The sequence below is a fragment of the Eupeodes corollae genome, chromosome 1, assembly GCF_945859685.1.
Source record: "Eupeodes corollae chromosome 1, idEupCoro1.1, whole genome shotgun sequence".
Lineage (NCBI taxonomy): Eukaryota > Metazoa > Arthropoda > Insecta > Diptera > Syrphidae > Eupeodes > Eupeodes corollae.
In genome coordinates, this window is record NC_079147.1 from 198,908,056 (window position 1) to 198,929,029 (window position 20,974).

Consider the following 20,974-nt stretch of genomic DNA (forward strand, 5'->3'; position numbering starts at 1 on the left):
TTGTTTGCACATCAAGAATGTGGAATGCTTTCCTAAACTCTGTTTTTTCCTCCCATTTGCATGTTTTCAATTTATCTCCTCTTAAATCCTGCGCTATTTTCCTATCCCAACGCTCACATTTGATTTGACATTTACATATAATTTAACCAAAATTAGTCAAGTTTATGACAAAAAAAAACTTTATTTAAAACTAATTTGAAGAAAACATTTTGAAAAAGTCACACAACCATCCATATGTCAAAGCACAATCGCACCGATTACAGAATCCGATGAGTAGGTTGCGGAGTAAATCAAATGTCAGTTTTGACATTTCAATCATATTAAAAATGTCAAAAACTCGGTCCGAATCCATTCGCCAGTCATTCGTCGGATTCTAAATAGGCATGAATATTAAGTCAATTTTCGTAAAAAATTATTCTAGCTCTTAGCCAGTTAAAATTATCCTCGAGTATGTTAACATTTCACTTCAACATAAAATCGTATCCTAAATGCAATTTTAACACCCTTAGGTGTTAGAAATGTTTGTGGTACATTTTTTGTAAACTGCTATGTTCTCTTTTTGGACACAAAGCTTATATTGTAGAAAATACGTACATACATACATACGAGTAGCTTGTTTTTTATTTGACTACTGTATGAAAATACAAACTTATAGCTGTGAGTATTATCCTTTAGCGTTCCTATATGTAAGAACCTAGGTTAGGTATAGATTTTTCCTCAACCAAAATAAAAATAAAAACAATCTTCAATATTTCTGCCGAGTGAAACTTCACTATTGTTTCGTTTTGGAATTCCTTATGTTGTTTACTTACCACTTGAGTCCTGTTTTTCTGGTTTTGTTTCGTTTCTTCGTCTCGTCCTTGTATTTTTTTTCTATTTCCATAAGCTCCAAGGATCAAGTGTGCAAAAAAATCACTGACCGCATCTTTTACCCAGAGTTAAATTGAAATCTTAAGGAGAGAAATAATAATATAAACTTTAATATCCTTTGGAATAAATTTTTGGGAAAAATAGAAAGAGAAAGTACAAACAAAAATATAAATAAAAATATATAAAATAAAACACATCGAATTGAGTGTTATATTTAAAGGATTTAATATTAAGGTAGATATGTACATTTTACCTACTTTTTATATGGAGTCTTATTTGTTTATATTTGATTCACGTACTTATCCTTCAAAAGATTTTCGTGTTCAGATACCATAAATATTTATACAATTCTAACATTATTTACCTATTTTTATATTTATTTATTTGCTGAGTTATATTGATATTGAATTTCGATTTGCTCACTTTATTATGGAAAGTTATTTTCTTAATGTTGTAATATACCCAGTGGATTGGAAAAAAAGCGAAAAAGAATATTAACTTAAGCGGAAAAATTGTGTATTCTTATATTTAATAGGAAACATAACTCGATTGAATTTATTTCTTCAGAATTCACGCAAAATGAAATGTCGATGATTTAGATTAACTGACGTGGTAGAAATAGCAGGACAACGGTGAAGAACCTTCAATCAAAGGTTCTTTTAGCAGTGGAAAATTTTCAAAAATGTTTGGCATCAAAAATTTGTCGGAAAGCTGAAAAAATCAAAATGCGCTATATTAATGCAACACGGAAGTCGATTCTGAATAACATGAAAACAACGACCAAGGCTGTTATATATATTCTGCACCAGATAAGTATAGGGTCACATTACATTACATTACATTACATTACATTACATTACATTACATTACACACTACTCAGCATATAAATGTAGAAAGTAGAGAACACAGCACCCTGAGCGACTAGACTATGTAAGGTAATAAGGTGGTGGAGAAACTTTTGCGATATTTTTTCAAGAGAACGTTAAGGCTTTCAAATAGTACTCCAAGCCACATTCCTCCCTCCAATATTCATTTGGCCACTATAAATAATGCAGGAAGACTACACATTAAAAACTCTAGACATGGACGAGAACAAGCAGCCCAAAAAATGAACTATGGTTCTTTTAAGAAATAAATCATCTTGGTAAGAGGTTTGGATTAACCTGTGTAGCTACTTTCTGCGGACGTCAACTAGAATACATGTAGGTACGGAAAACTAAACTGAAATCAACGGTGCAGTAAATGAAAAACAAGGGAGGAATTTGTAACAAGGGCCAGAGATTCAACAAGTCGATGTGTATACACATTGCTTGAGTACAACTTTCATCTAAGAGCTACTTCAAAGATACCGCACATAGATGATCGCCCAGAATAGTGTTTTCGGATAGAGTATACTCGGTGAAGACAAGATGATTAGTATTTTCCATGGAACGGATCGCAAATTGTTTCAATTGATCAATCTTGAGCTTATCTACAGAAAACAAATAAAAAACTTTCGAGCTCAAAGTTGGTTGAGCTCACTTTCCACTTGTGTGCACCAACTAATCAGCTGTGTTCCTCTACTGCACTGTCCTGTGCGTGTTCGAAGCTTTCCGGGTTGGAGCATTGGTTTCCATGCGCTCTACGTGACCTTGCCATCTTAGTTGTTGGACTTTAAAACTTCTGGCTAAGTCTACGTCGCTCGTCGCGGTACAGTCCATACAGCTCGTCGTTCCATCTTCTCTTTCACTCCGCTTCTATGCATACGGGATCGTAAATCTCTCGAAACGACCCAAGAAGCTTCCACCCACTTTTGTCATGGTTTCTGCACCGTATAGCAGGACGTGGATGATGAGGGTCGTAAAAAGCGACACATTGGTCCCTCGAGAGAAGGCTTTGCTACTCAATTGGTTTCTAAGTCCAAAGAAGCAGCGGTTGTTGTTTTCTGCGTTTACAGCGGAGTCTAGGTAGACGAAGTCCTTGTGAAGGTGACGTTTTGACCGATACGTCGATGTTGTAAGCCCTTTCTTGACGACAGCATGTACTTAGTTTTGGCTACATTACCCGTTAAACCCATTTTGCCGCTTCTGCATCAATACTCACAAAAGTTACGCTGTTTTCTTCCAATTATGTCAATGTCATCAGCATATGCTAGTAATTGGACAGACTTTTTAAAGATAGTGAATCTAGTATTGGCGTGGGAGCTCTTCACTATTCTTTCAAGCACGATGTTAAAAAAATTGCATGACAGCGCATCACTTTGTCGAAAGCCTTTTTTATATCGAAAGGTTCTATCAAGTTGTTTCCAACCTTAATGTATCAGCATGAATTATCCATAAACATTCCGCACAACCGGACGAGTTTGACAGGGATGACAAAACTAGACATGGTTCTTTCCATGTAGATGCTTTCAAATGCGGCCTCGAACTTGATGATCTTGGCTTTTTTCCAGAATCTGCCGTATTGTGAATATTTGATCGACTGTGGACTTTACTGGTCTAAAACCACACAGATAATGACCTTTCAGGTTGTTGACGAAAGGATTTAGACGTTCACATATTAAGGCAGAGAACATTTTGTTAGCGATGTTAATGGGTTTCCTTTTTTTAGAATCGGGCAAAAATAATAAGGTTCAATTCATCGGGCATGCTTTCTTCCGACCATATATTACAGATAAGTTGGTGCATACTCCTCACACAATTATCTCCAGCTGCTTTAAAGAGCTCGGCATTCAAGCCATCTGCTACATCGGCTTTGTTAGACTTTAGCTTAGATATGGCAATCTTTACTTCTTCCAAGTCGTCTATGTTGAATAGACCATCCTGCCTGACAGCGGAATTCAGTTCGTCGTAGCCGTTATACAGTCTGCAAAAGTAGTAATTCCATGTCCTTGGAGGAGGTTTCCCTATGATGTTTCCACTTTTACTCTCGATTTGAGGTTCATGTACTTGTGAATATCGTTTCAAATGCTTACAAAACTTGCAAACTTCATTCCTGCTTTTTTACCTCTTAACATCTGCGACCGCTCGCTTCTCATGCTCTCTCTCTTTTTTATTCTAAGATCTCGGTATTCATCTCTCCTCTTCCGCTTTGCGAGACTGTTGTTTGGCTGCATAAGCCTGTCGACATTCCTCATCATACATGGAGTTCCTCGTTGATGGCTGCTTGAAACCCAGTACGTCAGAGGCGGTTTCTCTGATTGCAACGTAGCAATATTGCCACTGCTTCTCAATACATTTTGTTAGCGGCAGAGATTTTTAAGCGAGGTTACTTGTGACTCGGTCGGAGAAGGATCTGGGGATCTCTTGCGATTCTCAAAGCAACTATCTTTTGCCTTGGGTCTGTATTACTTTGGCTACAACGAGATAGTTGTCCGAGTCGATGTTAGCTACTCGGAAGGTTCGGACATTCATGATGCTGGAAGAGTGTTTATCGTCGATCTCAATATTGCCAATCTGGTTGACTGTAGATTGATTTCGAGAAACCAATTTTATCTACCCCTTGGGATTGGATTCGAAAAATTTTCTGGGAAGAGACGTTGATGTCCGTTCGCTCTACATAGAAATAAATATTTGTACGTGGTCGGGAAGTCACCTTGAAGGCTCTTCGGCCAGTTTCTTTCGTTAGTTTAAGATTGAAGAATCTGTCAGATATTGTCGACTTTCCCTTCTTTTAACAGGTTTACAGATTATAAGACAAAACCTTTTCTTTTCAAAGTAAAAAAATTTCGAAACCAAATTCGACCAATAAGATAAAGAGTATTCAATTAATTCAAGCATAGCACGAGGTTACTCATTCAATTAATCGAAAACAGATAACAAACATCTGATCAACTTTATCTATTTTTTGTATTATTTATAATTGAATTATTGTTATACGCTAGGAGCTGATATATTGAAGAATTAAATTCAATCGTTTTGAATTTAGTATTTACTTTAGTTAGCTATAAAATGTTGTCTTCAACAGAAGTTGTCTTTCTCGTTAGTTTGGGGTTTCTAACAATTACTGCCATCAGTGCTCAAAGGAAATCAGATCCTGTTGTCTTAACAGAACTGGGAAAAGTTCGAGGATCAATAATTAAAACTGAAAGAGGTCAGGATGTTTATGCCTTTCGGGGAATACGTTATGCTGAGGCGCCAATTGGGGAGAAACGTTTTAGAGCTCCGAGTTATGTTTCAACGTGGGGCGATGATGAATTAGACGGAACAAAGGATGGACTCAAGTGTCCACAAGTGCTGCAAACTGGTCAACCTGTGGAACAATCCGAGGATTGCTTATTTTTAAATGTCTACACACGCAACTTGAACGGAAAAAAGAGTCCCGTTATTGTTTACATTCATGGCGGATCGAATGCACACGGAAGTGGTCATAGTTTAAGTGGTTTTGGTCCGCGTTACCTTTTGGATACGGATGTTGTATTTGTAACGTTCAACTATCGCTTGGGGCCATTTGGCTTTCTAAGCTTAGACTCACCTGAGGCCCCTGGTAATTATGCTTATTTGGATCAAGTAATGGCTTTGCAATGGGTTCATCATCTTATCGCTAATTTTGGAGGAAATCCTGACTTGGTAACTTTGATTGGAACAAGTGCAGGTGGAATGGCGGTAACCCTTCATATGGCATCTCCACTGTCCAGGGGTTTATTTCATAGAGCTATTGCTATGAGTGGTTCGGCAACAAGTGAAATTGTGCTGGATAGTGTAAAATGGTCTCGAAAATTAGCTCACGAAACATCATGTCCCATGCACAATCCTCCAGACGTTCTTAGTTGTCTGAGAAAGTTGCCATGGGAGACGATTTTGAAGGTTTGTGGTTCATGGGAGGTCTATGGATTTACGCACATGAAATGGGGTTATACAGTCGATGGAAAGTTCATGCCAGCAAAATTGACTGACCTTTTTGATCAGGGAAATTTTACAAAAATGCCAATACTCACTGGGTTAACTAAGGACGAATTTACCTATTCGGTGTACAGTAAGTTTAATAGTGTAAATATTTCTTTTTAAAATTCTTAATTGTTGTCTTAACTTTTCTAGGTGAAGAGAATAACGTAGGTCTGCTTAATGACATAAGTTTGAACTTTGAAAAATATGCATCTGAGTTATTTATGCATGACTTAGAAGATAGCACGAAAATTGGGAAACTTAAGAAGTTTTATTTGGGCAATAAGCATATAAATGATCAGAGTTTGACACATTTCGGTGAAATCTTTTCCGACTCATTCATTGGACATGGTGTTCATAGATTAGTGGGTTTAGCAAGAAAATATGTGGACGTATATTATTATCGATTTGATTATCATGGAAGATTTGGGAATTACATCGATGCTGAAGGAAATCCAAGAGGTAGGTGAAGGTGTGAACTTAAATGCCTTAACCCATTGATAATGATGATATTTTTCATTTCAAGGTGTTGGTCATGGTGATGAATTATTGTATTTTGTTAGTGTTGAATTAAATCCGTTCAAATTTACTCAAAATGACCCAGAATGGTTTATGGTGGAACGTGTAGTTGGAATGATTGCTTCATTTGCTCATAATGGGTATGTTTCTTTACATAATTTTCCTAAGCGTTTCTATGAGCCAAAGATAATGTTTTTAAAAGTCTTAACACTCTTAAGGGATAGAATATAAATTTTGTTTAAGACCTTTAAATTTCGGAATTTTCTGAATCGTTTGTCGAGCTTAAATTTTGGGAGCCAGTTAATTCTTATTTCAATATAATTTATATAATTTTTTAAGGTTTCCACAAACTATGAATGAAACAAAATGGTTGCCAACAAATAAAACTCATTTAAACACAATGTACATCGATACAAATGCTGAACTTGGATATGCCCCTTTTACAGAAAGATTTAGACTTTGGGATGAACTTTATCCGGTTAATAGCGGCAGAAGTTTCTATTACCCGGCGACTTGTCTCATCACATTGATTATAGTTCCATTGTTTTTAAGTTATTAAATTGTTTAAGATATTTATTTTAAGATTTTAAAAGTTAAAATAAATGCAATATTTTTGTTTGACCTTAACACCTACGCTCAAAAATCAAACTTCAAAGTAATCTCTGACTATTATCAAAAGTGTTTCAAAAAGAAAAGATAAGAACATATCAATTGTTTTTTGTTAACCACTTTAATTTTTTAAATGAGACTGGGCAATCTCTTGTTTTTAATCAAATTAAAAACATTCATTTAAAAATAAATACAAACATTCAGCATTTTTAACAAAAAAGCGATATGGGTCATCTTTGCTCAGGTTACACAAAAATAGTACTTACTTATATTCATGACTCATGGTCATGAGCTTTGTGAAGAGCCTATAATAAGCTACACTGCATGTCTAGGCTTTTAGGTTTTTTCCAAAAGAGATTCTTTTATGAAAGTGGACCTCCTATTCTACCAAATTTTAAGCGCTTCCACCTATCTTCCGTTGCTATTAACAACCTTCTGAGGTGACTTATGTTTAAAAACCCGAAAAAAAAATATATCCAGGGGTCATAAGTGAGTATAGAAGATAATCTGAGCTAGTCAAGTTTTTAACTTTAACCAAACCAGGAACTTAAAGCTAAAGAAAACAAAGTAAGAGCCATTTTCTTAACTCCTTAACTTTTAAACTTGTCTTAAACTATACAACTGGCCAATTTCAAAGACGCCAAGAAGGTCTTTAGATTTCAAATGGATCAGGTCTTGAAACTTCAAGGAAGGTTCGGAGAATTCAAAGAGGGTCTGGAAATTAAGAAAGATTTTAAAATGTCAGATATGCCTGTTGATTTCTTTTAAATTTAAGGGGAGGTCTTTAAATATTAAGGACGTCTGGATTAGATGATTCTCTCACATATTCTACCCGTTTTAATATATATTATATATATACGCTCGTCATTTCGACATAATGTTTTCCTTCGGTTTGGCGGTTTGCGAAACTTATTCCCATTCTCAAAACATCGGTTAACAGACTTCCTGCACCTAAAAATAGACCCACATATATGAATTTTGTTTTATTTAAAAAAAAAAAAAACTTCTTCACTTTCAACTTTCCGTTTTTTTTAAACAAATAATCTTAAATGTTACCCAACAGTCTGGTCTGGCCTATCTGCGGATAAATGTATCAGACAATATTCAAACTTCTATCAGCAATGAGTTTATTAAGTGAAGTTCCTCAGGGATTTATATTAGGTCCACTGCTTTTTACAATATTTATAAATAGTCTTTGCATATGTATGTTGACGATCATCAGCTTTACTTTTCAAACTCGGATTGATGGAAGATGATGCCTTTAAGCTTACATCTTATCTACACAGCATATTAGAATGGGCTCAAAGAAATAGTTTACTGTTGAACCCAAGAAAATCAAAGTGTTAAGTTGTTTATAAAAATAAACTAGATTTAAGCTACTCCAAACAAATATGTCGATAAATCAAAGAACTAAGGGATCTAGTTTGACATAATGCTTAGATGGAATGATCATGTTATGAGTGTAGACCTATCACATTTATTAGAGTACTAGTGCCTTAGAATGTTCTCTTTATCAAAGCATTATATGCCCTTTCTTACTTTTATTAAGGCTTGTTAGAGCTCTCATTTATTAAGGCTTGTTAGAGCTCTCATAGTTCATAGCTCTCATAGCCTTGAAATTACAAGCCCGGTCTTCAAATTGATAAAAAATCTAAGGAAGTGAAATTTCGAATTTCTTAGAAGTTGATAAAATATAAAACTTATAAACTTTAAAGTTGAAAATATTCACTGAAGAATAATAACTTGAAGTGAAGAAATATAAGTTAGTTAAGTTAATTTCAACTTTGAGTGAAGAAAATTCTAAGTTTTCGATAAGTAAAAAGTTGATCCCAGTTGACAAATCAAAAGTTACAAAGATCGTACGATTTGACCTAGTTAGATTTTTTCTCACTGCCATTATCAACAACAATTTTGTTCATTTTCAATCAGAGCTTATGAAAAATTGGGCGAAGCCTTTCCCAGCAAAGGCACGGTAAACGTGTTTGAATAATGTTATATATTTTATACGAAACGTCATAGATGTCTTACTCACATATTTTTAAAATTCAATTTAATTCAGTTTAGTTTTAGCATGAAATCGCAATCAGTCCTATCATGTGTTTCACCCGAAAAATCGTTCTATTGTAATTGTTGTTCCCTAGATATTAAGAAGCTATCAGAAGTTTTAGTACCGTGGCGTGATGGATAGTGCTTAGGACTGTCAGCTCTAAAGGTCTGGCCTCGAGTAGTAAGTAATTCTTGTCATGAAAAGTTCTTCCTTAAATTAGCCGTTCGGATTGGCGTAAGACTAAAGGTCTCTTTATCCCTCACATAACTCGTATACAGAAATGCGACGAATATTAAAAACTTGTTTTTGTCGATATCTTTTTAGAATTGCAAAAAATTGCTATTAAATAATGCAAATTTAAATAATGCACTATAAGCTCATTAGAGTAACGATATTGAAATTCGGGGCGCAACCGTTGATAACCTGTTGCTTAAGGTTGCGACACTACGTCGAACTGTTCGAAAAGATCATTTTAATCCGTTGAATTCTTTTTACCTAAATAATTGTTTAAAAGACATTTTATTTTCAGCTTTTAAGTATAACATTAGTTAAAGGTCTTAATCACCTCATTGCCCTTAAAAGTACAATACCTTGGAATTAAACCCGTTAAAATATATCGGTGTTTTCTTGAATTTTTGACAAAGCATATTTTAGCTAAGAGTTGATTGATTTAAAAATAAAACAAAAATTAATAAATGTTAGTAACCAACCAACCATTTCGTCGAAAATCTTAAATTTTAACGTAGTTTTCGTAGTCTTTACCTTTTAAAGTCAAGTGAAATGTGCTACATTTTTCCCAAATTAATTGCTCACAATATGGGAAATCTTTCAAAAATGAAATCTTTCTGGTGAAAAGGAAATTCATTCATGTGGAATATAAAAGTTTTGTAAGCTTCTAAGACTTTTCAAAGCTTTTTTGACTCTATTTTTACGTCAAGAACAGCATTCATTTTTACTAGAAAGGAGAGATGAAAATTCTTTATCTTAAAAAACGCAAAGAACAGAAAAAAGGTGTTTTCTAAAAATTAAGATTCTAAAAATAAATTCGAAAGAGAACAATGTTTTATTGAGCTTTAAGCTTTCTCACAATACATATACCTAAGAATAATTGTTCTCTATTTTTTTCAGAATGCAGAATGATAACAAAAGATCACCTTTTTGTTTTTGTTTTTTATTATGTTTGCACAAAAAAGTATCTCCCTACACTTAACCCTGATTGTCGATAACGATATAATCTCACTTATTATGATGTTCACGGTATTTATGATGCATGTTTATGAATAAGGGGCTCCCAAAAACTTATCAATAAATAAACAAAATTATGAAAAATTAGATAAAGCAAAAATGTTTCACCGAATCCGATTCTGATTCTGATTGAAATCTTAATCGACCTTTGTTGTAGATAAAACTAAATTGCCTCTCGAAAAAATGTATAGCTAGATAATGGCATATTCCTTTAAGAACTCATAAATAAGCTTTGAGAAGTTCAGTTTTTATACAAATTTCAATAAAAAATGGTGTTGATAGTTGGTGCTAAGGTTACCTTGGGGATTTTCCTTTTCGCACTCGCTCTTGTGAGTGCTCAAACCCAAACAAATCCGATTGTCAATACTTCTCTGGGTAAAATTAAGGGCACAATATTGAAGACGGAAAAAGGTTTTGACTTTTTTGCATTTCGTGGAATAAGATATGCAGAAGCTCCAATTGGTGAGAAACGTTTCAAAGCCCCTATAGCTATCAATAAGTCTTGGGATGGGGAGTTGGATGCCACGAAAGATGGTTTCATCTGTCCCCAAATTGGTCCTGCCGCAGAAGCTATGTCCGAGGATTGTTTAATTGTAAACGTTTATTCACGGAATCTGAGTGAAAATGCCAATAAACCAGTTATATTCTATATTCACGGTGGATCGGACAAAGATGGAGCAAGCCATAGTGAGAGAGAAGCTGGCCCACAGTATATAATGGAATCGGATGGGATTGTGTTGGTATCGCTGAATTATCGATTGGGTGCACTGGGATTTCTCAGTACTCGAACATCGGATGCTCCAGGAAACTTTGGTTATCTTGATCAAGTTATGGCACTTCACTGGGTCCACAATAATGTAAGGAGCTTTGGTGGAAACCCAAATTCTGTGACACTGATGGGTTTCAGTGCTGGTGCAATGGCAGTCTCACTTCATTTGGCCTCACCCCTTTCGAGAGGATTGTTTCACAGAGCAATTGCCATGAGTGGATCAGCAACGAACGAACAAAATATTAATAATTTGCACTGGACTCGGAAATTAGCCCATGAAACTTCATGCCCTATGTTCAATCCTGAGGACCTGCTAAGTTGTCTGCGGAACGTTCCATGGAAAACTATTGTGGAGACTTGCAAGAAATGGGATGTGTATTTCCCTGACATGAAGTGGAACTACGAGGTGGATGGACATTTTTTGGACTTTAGACCGACACAATATTACGCCAGAGGAAACTTTTCACAAGTTCCAATCATCACTGGACTCTCCACAGATGAATTTAATGGAATGGCTAAGAGTAAAAAATGTCTTTTTTATATGATAGATTTTTTCTATATCTCTCTCTCTTTCTTACTCACCAGTAATGGAGGACAAAACTGAATTGTTGAATGACATTGATTTGAATCTCGAAAAGTATGCACCAGAGTTTTTCATGCATGACTTTGGTGATCCTGCCGAAAAGAAAGTTGAAAAATTGAAAGATTTTTATTTCAAAAATCAAACCATCAGCAAGACGAATGTTATCAGATTGGGCGAAGCCTTTTCGGACTCTTTTATCAATCACGGGGTTCACAGATTAGTCGATCTAGCTCGAAAGTACGTTCAGGTCTATTATTACCGATTTGACTATAAGGGAAGCTTCGAACAAATAAGGACCAATGAATGTAAGAACCGAATTTTCAAAGTGGTGACTTTATAACTATGAATTATGCTTTCTTACATTTAAGATGTTAGCCATGGAGATGATCAGTTTTATGTTTTTAAAATGAATAAATTTGGTGGAAAACTACTGGGGCCCAATGATAAAGATTGGTTTATGGCTGAAAAGATGGTTGGAATAATCTCAACTTTTGCACAAACGGGGTAAAAGTGTTACTATTTCTAAATAGCATATATTGTTTAATAATAGTCCAATTTTGTTTTTCAGATTTCCACCAGAATTCGATGGTTTAAAATGGCAACCTTCAAACAAAACTCACATCAATACATTGTATATTGATGAGAAATTTAAAATGGATGGCCAACCTTATGCGGAAAGATTTCAACTCTGGGATAGTTTATTTCCAGTAGAAAATAGTGGAACGCGAGGTTCCATATGTGTAATGACAATTATGTTGACAGCAGTAGCAATGGTTTTTAGTGTTTTTTATCTAAATTAAAAAAATAAAGAACTTAAACATTATCGGTATAATTCATCTTTACAATTCGAAAAAAACCAAGAGATGAATAAAACATAATTAAAAATTGTTATTTTTAAATTTTAATCAATTGATTAGATATTGGATGTTTGGTATAAGTTACGCTAAGTCAGAATTAATATTTTATTTAAGATAAAGTCTTTTCATTACCATTCCATTCATTCACATACGTAGGTTTAGTTAATGGTTAAGTGCAAGTATCACCCCAATTCATTGGTAAATAAAGTTTGTAAGTAGGTTTTTTAAAACATTTGGCTACAAAGAAATTATATTTCAAATTTTTAAGTAATAATGAATTGTTCTCAACTGCTTTACATATATTCCTTCTTTGTTACCCTTATGATTGAAAAATGAATGCAGCACTCTGTTAACAAGAAGTTTAAATAGGAGCATTTGAACGCAAGTCTTGTAAAATCAAAGCTGGTCCTGAAATGTGAAAGGTCTTAAAATGTACAGGTAGATCATGAAATAAAAAGGGTAGCATTGAAATATCTAGTATGGTCTGGAGATTTCAGGGGATATCTTGCTATACTAATGAAGTGGTAATGAGTTAATAGTTGCGTTTGATTGTTGCAAAAGAACTGGAGGTACCAATGGTTTGATGCAGAATGTGAAGAGGCTAGAAAAATATCGTTAGGTTGCCTAAGCTAGTCAGGGCAATCTATACAAACTCAGCCAAAATAATGTAGCAAAAAGCAAATTTGGCTCAAAGCAAAACAAAAATAATAACCCTTATGTCTTATGAGTAGGCTGAACGCTGGAGATAAGCGCAAGAACTAAATGGGGTAACAATATTAGCAAATCACTTTCAAATGTTCTTTAGTAATCCAGGAATACCTTTTTAAATACTGTTTGCTTATCCTTCGTTCAAAACGAAATTCTGGATCAAGCATTCACGATTCAAGAGGAAGTGAATGTCCAGATGCAACAACAAAGCTCCAGGAGACGTTCACGATCCCTATGAATCTTATAAATACGCTTTAAAAAGCTTGCGAAAGATCATAATTTTCCAATTTTTTAAGAAAGGCGAACTCTGTCATGAAAATCTTTTCTGGTGTGATTCTAAATGGACTTATGCAATGGGCTTAAGATAACAATCTGCTATGCGGATATGAGGCTAGTTTCAAAAATCACTGAACCGTAGGAAATATACATTTCCTGAGATGTTTCGCCAGATCATTCGTAAAGAATTATTAAGTGAGCATTCGATTCAATCCACCGAAATGCATTATTTTACTAGCTAAGCTAATTAGGTACATTCACAAACATGTTGAATATGCTGAAAGGACTCTACGCGAACAACTACAGAACTGTATGGAATGGCACAGAAAGATCAGAATGGTTCCACCCGATATCAGCTGTTACAAGGCTGTCTTCTGAGCCCAGTTTTCATTTTTAACTATGTTTTTAACTGGTGGTATTTAATTTTTTGCGTCCCGATTAAAGCTCTGTTATATGCAAATGATTTCATAATGTTTCCAGAGACCCCAAATAGAGGGTTTTTCGCGGGTAGATTTTAACTTTGGTTTTTTAGTTTTAGTTTTGGTCACCTACATCTATCAAATGCTTTTTTTTCTAATTGTTTATGCCAAATCATCATGATAAAACTTTACTATCAAAATGAGTGTTGACCACCAGGAGAATTGTTGCATAAGCATCGATTCTGTTGAGGTGATTTGTTACCACTTTTTGGGACATATTGGACGGTATTTTAGCCAAAACTTGCCGAATGTTGGTTTTAGTGCTGAAGATTTTGTTAAACGTTTATCTGCATAAACACCTTCTTTCATGCAGCTTCAGCGGTGTTAAATGGCATGACGAGATATTAAGCGGCTAGGAAATGTCTCTTGCAATTAAGCCATACTAATTCGAGTTGTGTGGCATGTGCAGTGGCGAATGCAGGTAGGGTTAAACCCCCCGAAATATCAGAATATGTGAAGTAATCAAATATGTATTATTATTCAAAAGCTCGTTTTTGAAACGATCTTAGGTCCACTTATGACACATTTACATATCAAAACACCGAATATTATTTGCTCATTTATCTAAGTTTTAACTGTTAATTAAAAAAATCTTTTAACTTAACTTTTTTTACTTCTTGAATTGTGACACATAAATATTTTAAAACAAAACAGTGGCCCTGTATGTGTTTGTCTTGTTTTTTTCCCTATTTTTCAAAAACAAGAATCAAATTAATAATGAAAGTTACGTGATGTCTCTTAAATTCAATATTTTAAAACATTTGAATGCGTTTCTGCATTCAAACATACCTTAATGTAAGAGTAGAGTCTAAATTGAACATATGTATATGTAAGTCTTTTGACATTTAAGATGGGTTCAAATTGTCTATGAATAACATAAACTGAAGTTTAATTTAGCAAAGACAAAATAAGAACTTATCAAGGAACAATGAATATGAACCTATGTCTTCGGTCTAAAGGTTCGAAACGCATTCAAATTCATTATTTCTAGTATTTTTATGGTGAGTTTAAGAAAAACGTATTTGACAGTTTCAAAATCAAATCTAGCAATATACTGTTAATTTGAATGTGCGAAAACAAACAAAAGAGAAAAAGAGTGAAAATAGAAAAATCTCACCAAGGTGGCAAGGGGCAGTATCTCTTTGAAAAATGAAAGAGTTTAAAATGAGTCTATCGCCAGATGGGAATGAGTTCTCATTTAACCTTCCGACCACAACATGGGTGCTATAACACCCCAGGCATTTTTTTAAATTGTAATTTTGATTTTGCTTCATTATTTTTTTTACCGTTTTTCGTAAAAATATTTGTTTTTTTATGAATTAAGTTTTTATATGTTTTCAACAAAGTATGTATGTATATTAATTGTATTGTTTGAATAAAAATGTATGTTTTACTTTAAAGTATTTTGTTATATATATTTTCTTGGCTGGGGTGTTATGTCACCCCTGTTGTGGTGTATGTATATTTTAAAAGTGTTGTGGTCGGAAGGTTAACGCAAACTTTTTATGCATTTCTTTCCGCATTCGAACAGATTTCTTTTTAGGTGATCAATGAAACTTAAAGGAACTTTCATCAGTCCATAAAACTTTGTTCCAGAACTAAGAGGCTTATTTACATATTCCCTTGCGAATTTCAATTTTTTTAATTTGTTCTTAGGAGTTATAAATGTTATCTTTCTTACGGTATACGTCCCAAAATTATATTCTTTGAGACGTCTGCGAATTGTTCTTTCACTAACGGAACTTTTTTGGAGGGATTTCATTTCAAGCTACAAGCTTTAAGGGGTAGATGCAGGATTTTTGGTGAATTCTCTCAAAATATGCCTGTCTTCTTTTAGAGTAGTTTTTCGTTTTCTAACCTCCTGTGGTAGATTTTGTACAGAATTCGTTCTTTTATGTTTGTTTATTTGGTAGTGTACGGTTTGTCTTAATAAATTCAGTTCTTTGCATATTTAGTTTAATGGACACGCCGGAATTATATCTTGCGACAATAGATACTCTAACCACAATACTTAGTTCTGCCGTTTTAACCAATTTTGCACAAATCGGAGCCTAAATGAATTCAACTTTTTGACATATGCTTTAAATTTGTAAACAAAAACCAAGCATACAGAAGAACATCCGTCAAAATAGTTTTGTCACTCAGAAAATAGCACTTTAAATACAAAAAGAGCAGCCTTGTTGCAGAATACCATTGAAATAACTGAGTTTGGCCATCACGTGATCTATTATAACATACTTATTAACTTGTTATCGATTTGCTATCTTAAAACTTTAACCGTTATAAATTATTATCACAAGAGCGAGAGATGTACATCTGTCAAAATAGTCATGCTGACCATTCATACATGTTTCTTACTAACTACCTATATACATATATAAAATAGTGGCAAAAAAGAAAAAAAAAACACTTATATAAAATAAAAAAATAATAATAATATATATTTTATCGTAAGCGACAAAATAAATTTACCGTTAACGACAAATCAATAGCATACTACTAGTCCTTGATACAACTTGTACCCGTAGTTAATATTGGAAATTATTAATTATGCTTAAGTTAAGACATGACAATAGCCTTCAAGGCTCTATGTGTGCAATTTAAATAATTAAGTTGTCTTTTTTAATAAAAATACCGCTTACGATAAAATGGCGGGAAGGGCTCGATATGTCATATGACAACTTACTTTGACATAAATATCGAATTTAAGTCCTATGCTTTTAAACACGCAAAATGGATAGCCCGTTACTTTATCAAAAAAAAAAGTTCTGCTTTACTGAATATACATCTTACTATGTGCTGCACCTTTCGACAGAAGTAGCACCAGGCTATATGTTCACATTCAAGATGCATCTGCAGTATATAGTACAGGGCTATCAACCCATCGGCTACCTGACATAATCGGAAATCCTTATTCTTTGAAGAGTGGTCTTGAGGACATCCAGTTACTAGAATCAGGCATGATTTAAAAGCTTTATGTCCACCATTGGTTGGAAAAATTGAAGCATCACTTATTGCAAATTTTGCAGGATTGGCTCATCAAAGTTAGTCCAGAATTCTATTTTACTACTTACTGTTACTATTAAGGAAGATCTTGAATTTTTAAGGCGGTTTCTGAAATATCAAGGAAGGTATCAAAAGAGCTTGGAATATCAAGGAAGTTCTGAAATATCAAGCAAATTTCCATAGTTTTAACTATTTAATTATATTTTTAGACATGTTGTTTCACGGTGGAATTATTAGCTAACATATTATTTTTGACTTCAGTGTAGTCAGTTATGCTTTAAAATTTATTGATTGAAGTTTAAATAAATGGTAAATGTTGAAACAAAAATGTGTATCCCTTCTTATTTCTTAAGAATATAACTACACGAAATTTTTACCCTTATCCCAGAGATTTCTTGTGAAATTTTATACAGTAAAACTTCATCGTCCCTAATGTCATTTTTCACAGGAAAATATTTTTTGCTTTCTTCTCTTAATCCACGTACTTTGTAGATATATTCAATACCTAAGGCAAAAATTCATCACTATTACCTTAAGGCAGATTTTGTTTCATCGTCCACTAAATGGAGAGGGAACTATAGTGAATCTATATTTTATTTTAAGGAAAAAGCATAGATATTATTTAACCAATGGTAAATAGATCTTGAAAACACCTGGCATCTCTGTTGTAGAATTGACAGCGAAGGGGTTAAAATAAGATAAAATATTTAAAATATAAGAAGAATTCTATATTTAATTTCAAATGTCATTAATTTAAAACTTTTAAGTTTGTTTGACAACATTTTATCTAATAGCATAACTTATCTTTATTTCAATACTGATATATAATCTTTAAAATACGATTTTTTCCGTTTTAAAGTTCTGTCTGCAAACCATTAAGATTCTATTGTGTGTGGGCATCCCGTAATGGACACCATCATCTTTTTTCGACAAGTATATTCGATTTGGGTTATAATACTCAATTATATCAAGTTAGGTTGGGTATCACTTTTTTATTTTCTAAATAAATTAAATTAAAGTACAAAATTCAATACCCTTTAGCATTTTTGGCTTACTGTTTTTTCTTGGAAGGGCATTCGTATTATATTAATGCTGGATGATGGTTTCTTGGTTTTAAATTACTGTTTTAATATTTAATTTAAATGTCAAATTGATACTTACAAGGACGAGCAACTGAGGCCGACCGGCTGGCATGGAGTGAGAGTTAGTTGTTGTTCTATGGAAAGAACAGCCCGAAGGACAAGGGGACATCGGATCCTTCAATTGGGAAATAATATGTATTTCCATCAAAATTTCTGAGGTATTTAAGTGACTTTTCAGTATCTTAGTAGTGTGAGGTGAGGGATAATAATATTCTTTGGGGATTTTAGAGGGAAAGTTTTAAGTTACTAGTTTTTTTAGAACAATAGATCTTAAGCTCCAAGACCCTAACCATTGTCAGTTTCAATTTAAGTTTAACTGAAATATTTGTTAATATTTTTGTCTCAAAAAATAAGTTTAGTTAAAGGCAATTTATACCCTTATCCTAATAAATATCGTATAACTTTAAAAAAGTGTTCTATCTCTAAACTTTTTTAACATTATTCCATCTTAAATGCTTTTAAGTCAACTTCCTGAATAGATACATTTTTGTGCTCTATTTTTAAAAAGCTGTTGTTTCAGATAACTGACTTTTATTATAATTTACGTAACTTCTAAGGCTTTCAGAGCACATTGTCACAAATGCGAAGCAAAACTAAGCTTAAGAAAAACTGCTCTGAGAATGGAAAAAGGGGAATTTTTATATACAGAATTAGTTTATGCAGAATTATTTAAAATTTCCTATTTTATCATATGTAAAATTGTGATTTTGAACTACTTTCACCTAATTTCAAGTAAAACCAAACTATCGTCATCTTTCTCGATACTTTCTAACTTATCTAAAAATGTTCTCTTGGAGCAAAGAAAACACAGCAAGATGAATCTATAAATTCTAATTGAATGTCAAAGTTCAAAACTTAATTAAAATACAAATTATTGTAGGTTTATAGATAGGTATATCATAGACTATTCGTTGAACTTTCAACAAAGTTTCCCATTAACCCTACTAAAAGCTTTTGTTTTAATTGTTTATATGGAAGACATTTGAACAACAAAAAAAACTTTTTTTACATTGTGGTACAATTATAAGACAAACAAGAGAATGAAAATCTTAGGAACAATAAAATAAAATTGTCCATAAAGCAACATCTTTAGTCGTTTTACCAACAAAGTTAAAGACAATTTTAAATAGATTTAATAATAGTATTTTGCATATGGTGTGTTTTCATAGAGAAAACAAAACGCATATAATTTAATGTAATGGCCAAGAATCAAGCTTTATAATAAAGATAAGTGTTTGCTACTATATTTTAAAAATGATTTCAGGCCAGTGGCCGCCACGGCTGGCTGAAATAAATTTCAGCGGAGGGGCCCAATTGTCGACCAATTTTTGCAAGCACACAAAATAAACGATGGTGTGCCTCAGGGCTCTATTTTGTCTCCTACACTCTTACTTTTTTTTATAAAATGATCATTTGTCCGAATCTTCTAACCCACTTATTAGTTTGGCTGATGACAGTACCCTCAGCTTTTCATATACCCTTTTAGATTGTAATGCTTGTTCTTCGGATGTGGATTATCAGCGAATGATATTGAATTCTGATCTTGACAGTATTGTCCAATGGCGCATCAAAAACCTTGTAGAATTTAATGCTTCGAAAACTCATTCTGTATCCTGTTGCAAAAAAGTTTCCATCCCCAATGCCACTATCCATGTGAGGTACTTGCATCGAGGAGTTTGAACTGTTTTCAGTTCTAGGTGTTTCTTTTCTTGTCCAGTGAGCACATATTTGACAAGAACAAAACCAAAACGTTTTAATTTTTCTCCATCCGATGCAAGAAGAGACAACTATTGATAAACCTTTGATTTATAAAGCCTAAATTATTCCGAAAATTCAAATATCTGAATAGGTGATTCAAAGTCACTTGAGTCTCTTGGTCAGAATTCAAAAGAGGACTTTAAAAATGGGGGGTGACCGTTGTCTATATAAAACTTTTGTAACTCTTGTAGCAAGGTTGATGATGCTGCTATCGCCGTCACAGGGGAACATCCTAATACACTGAGAGACCTCCTCCAAAATGCACTCAATATGCTCACTAGATGGGCTGATCACTGCGAACTTAGTATTAATCCTCAAAAAACAGACCTCGTCCTTTTCACACGGAAATACAAGATCCCAGTAATTGTACCTCCTTCAATAAAAGGTTTACCACTAATTTTTACCAATGAAGCCAAATACCTTGGTCTGATATTGGACAAAAAATTAAGTTGGAAATCCAATATACAGGAAAGAGTTAAAAAAGCTACAGCAGCTCATTTCCTTTGCAAGAAAGCTATAGGAAGCAAATGGGGTTTCAACCTCGCATCACCTACTGGCTATACACATCGGTCATCCGACCAATACTTATGTACGGGGTGCAGTATGGTGGACTGCACTGGAGAAAGTCACATACCACGACAAACTCAGCAGAGTCCAACGCACTGCATGTCTCTGCATAAGCGGGGCATTGAGAACCACACCCTCAGCAGCGTTAGACACTCTCCTACATCTGACACCCCTCGACATCTTCAGTAAACAAGTGGTAGCGAGTACAGCGATAAGACTCGACGCCTCATCTCAATGGACCAACAACAATGTGGGGCACTCCATCATTTTGAACCTCTTTAGTTCTATACCAAAGTACATAGACTACACTATTCCTAAACCCCTATTTTTAGAAAACTTCCAGGTATCCATTCCATCCACAGATGAATGGGAAGACAAAAAACTCCTGGATAATAAAAGTATTCATTTTTATACAGATGGATTCAAGACAAATGAGGGAGTTGCTAGTGGTGTGTACTCAGAAAAGCTTAATCTAAGCATCTTATTTCGTCTCCCTAATCATTGTAGCGTGTTCCAAGCGGAAATTTTAGCGATCAAAGAGGTCCTCTCCTGCTATCAAATCTCTTGACGGTGTCTCAACCAAATCTTTAACGGCCCTCGATTGTCGATCGTCTCTTATGGAGATGGCGCAGCAATTTAACATTCACCTCTGTTGGGTGCCGGGCCACAAAGACAT

General features: G+C 34.1%; 2 protein-coding genes across 2 annotated transcripts in view; one reads left to right on the top strand and one right to left on the bottom strand.

Annotated features, from left to right (window-relative positions):
* Positions 1-20,974, bottom strand: part of LOC129939096 (inactive dipeptidyl peptidase 10) — a 284,572-nt gene that overhangs the window by 210,648 nt on the left and 52,950 nt on the right. Inside the window, exon 2 of the transcript XR_008780508.1 lies at positions 813-950. The gene's annotated coding sequence lies outside the window, so the exon portion shown is untranslated. The remainder of the gene's footprint in view (positions 1-812; positions 951-20,974) is intronic.
* On the top strand, positions 4,776-12,396 carry LOC129948049 (uncharacterized). The gene is made up of 8 exons (XM_056058864.1): positions 4,776-5,824; positions 5,887-6,195; positions 6,260-6,392; positions 6,592-6,808; positions 10,432-11,443; positions 11,508-11,810; positions 11,874-12,009; positions 12,074-12,396. Exons 1-8 carry the CDS (start codon positions 4,801-4,803, stop codon positions 12,303-12,305), a joined length of 3,366 nt encoding a protein of 1,121 aa, XP_055914839.1. The 5' UTR covers positions 4,776-4,800; the 3' UTR covers positions 12,306-12,396.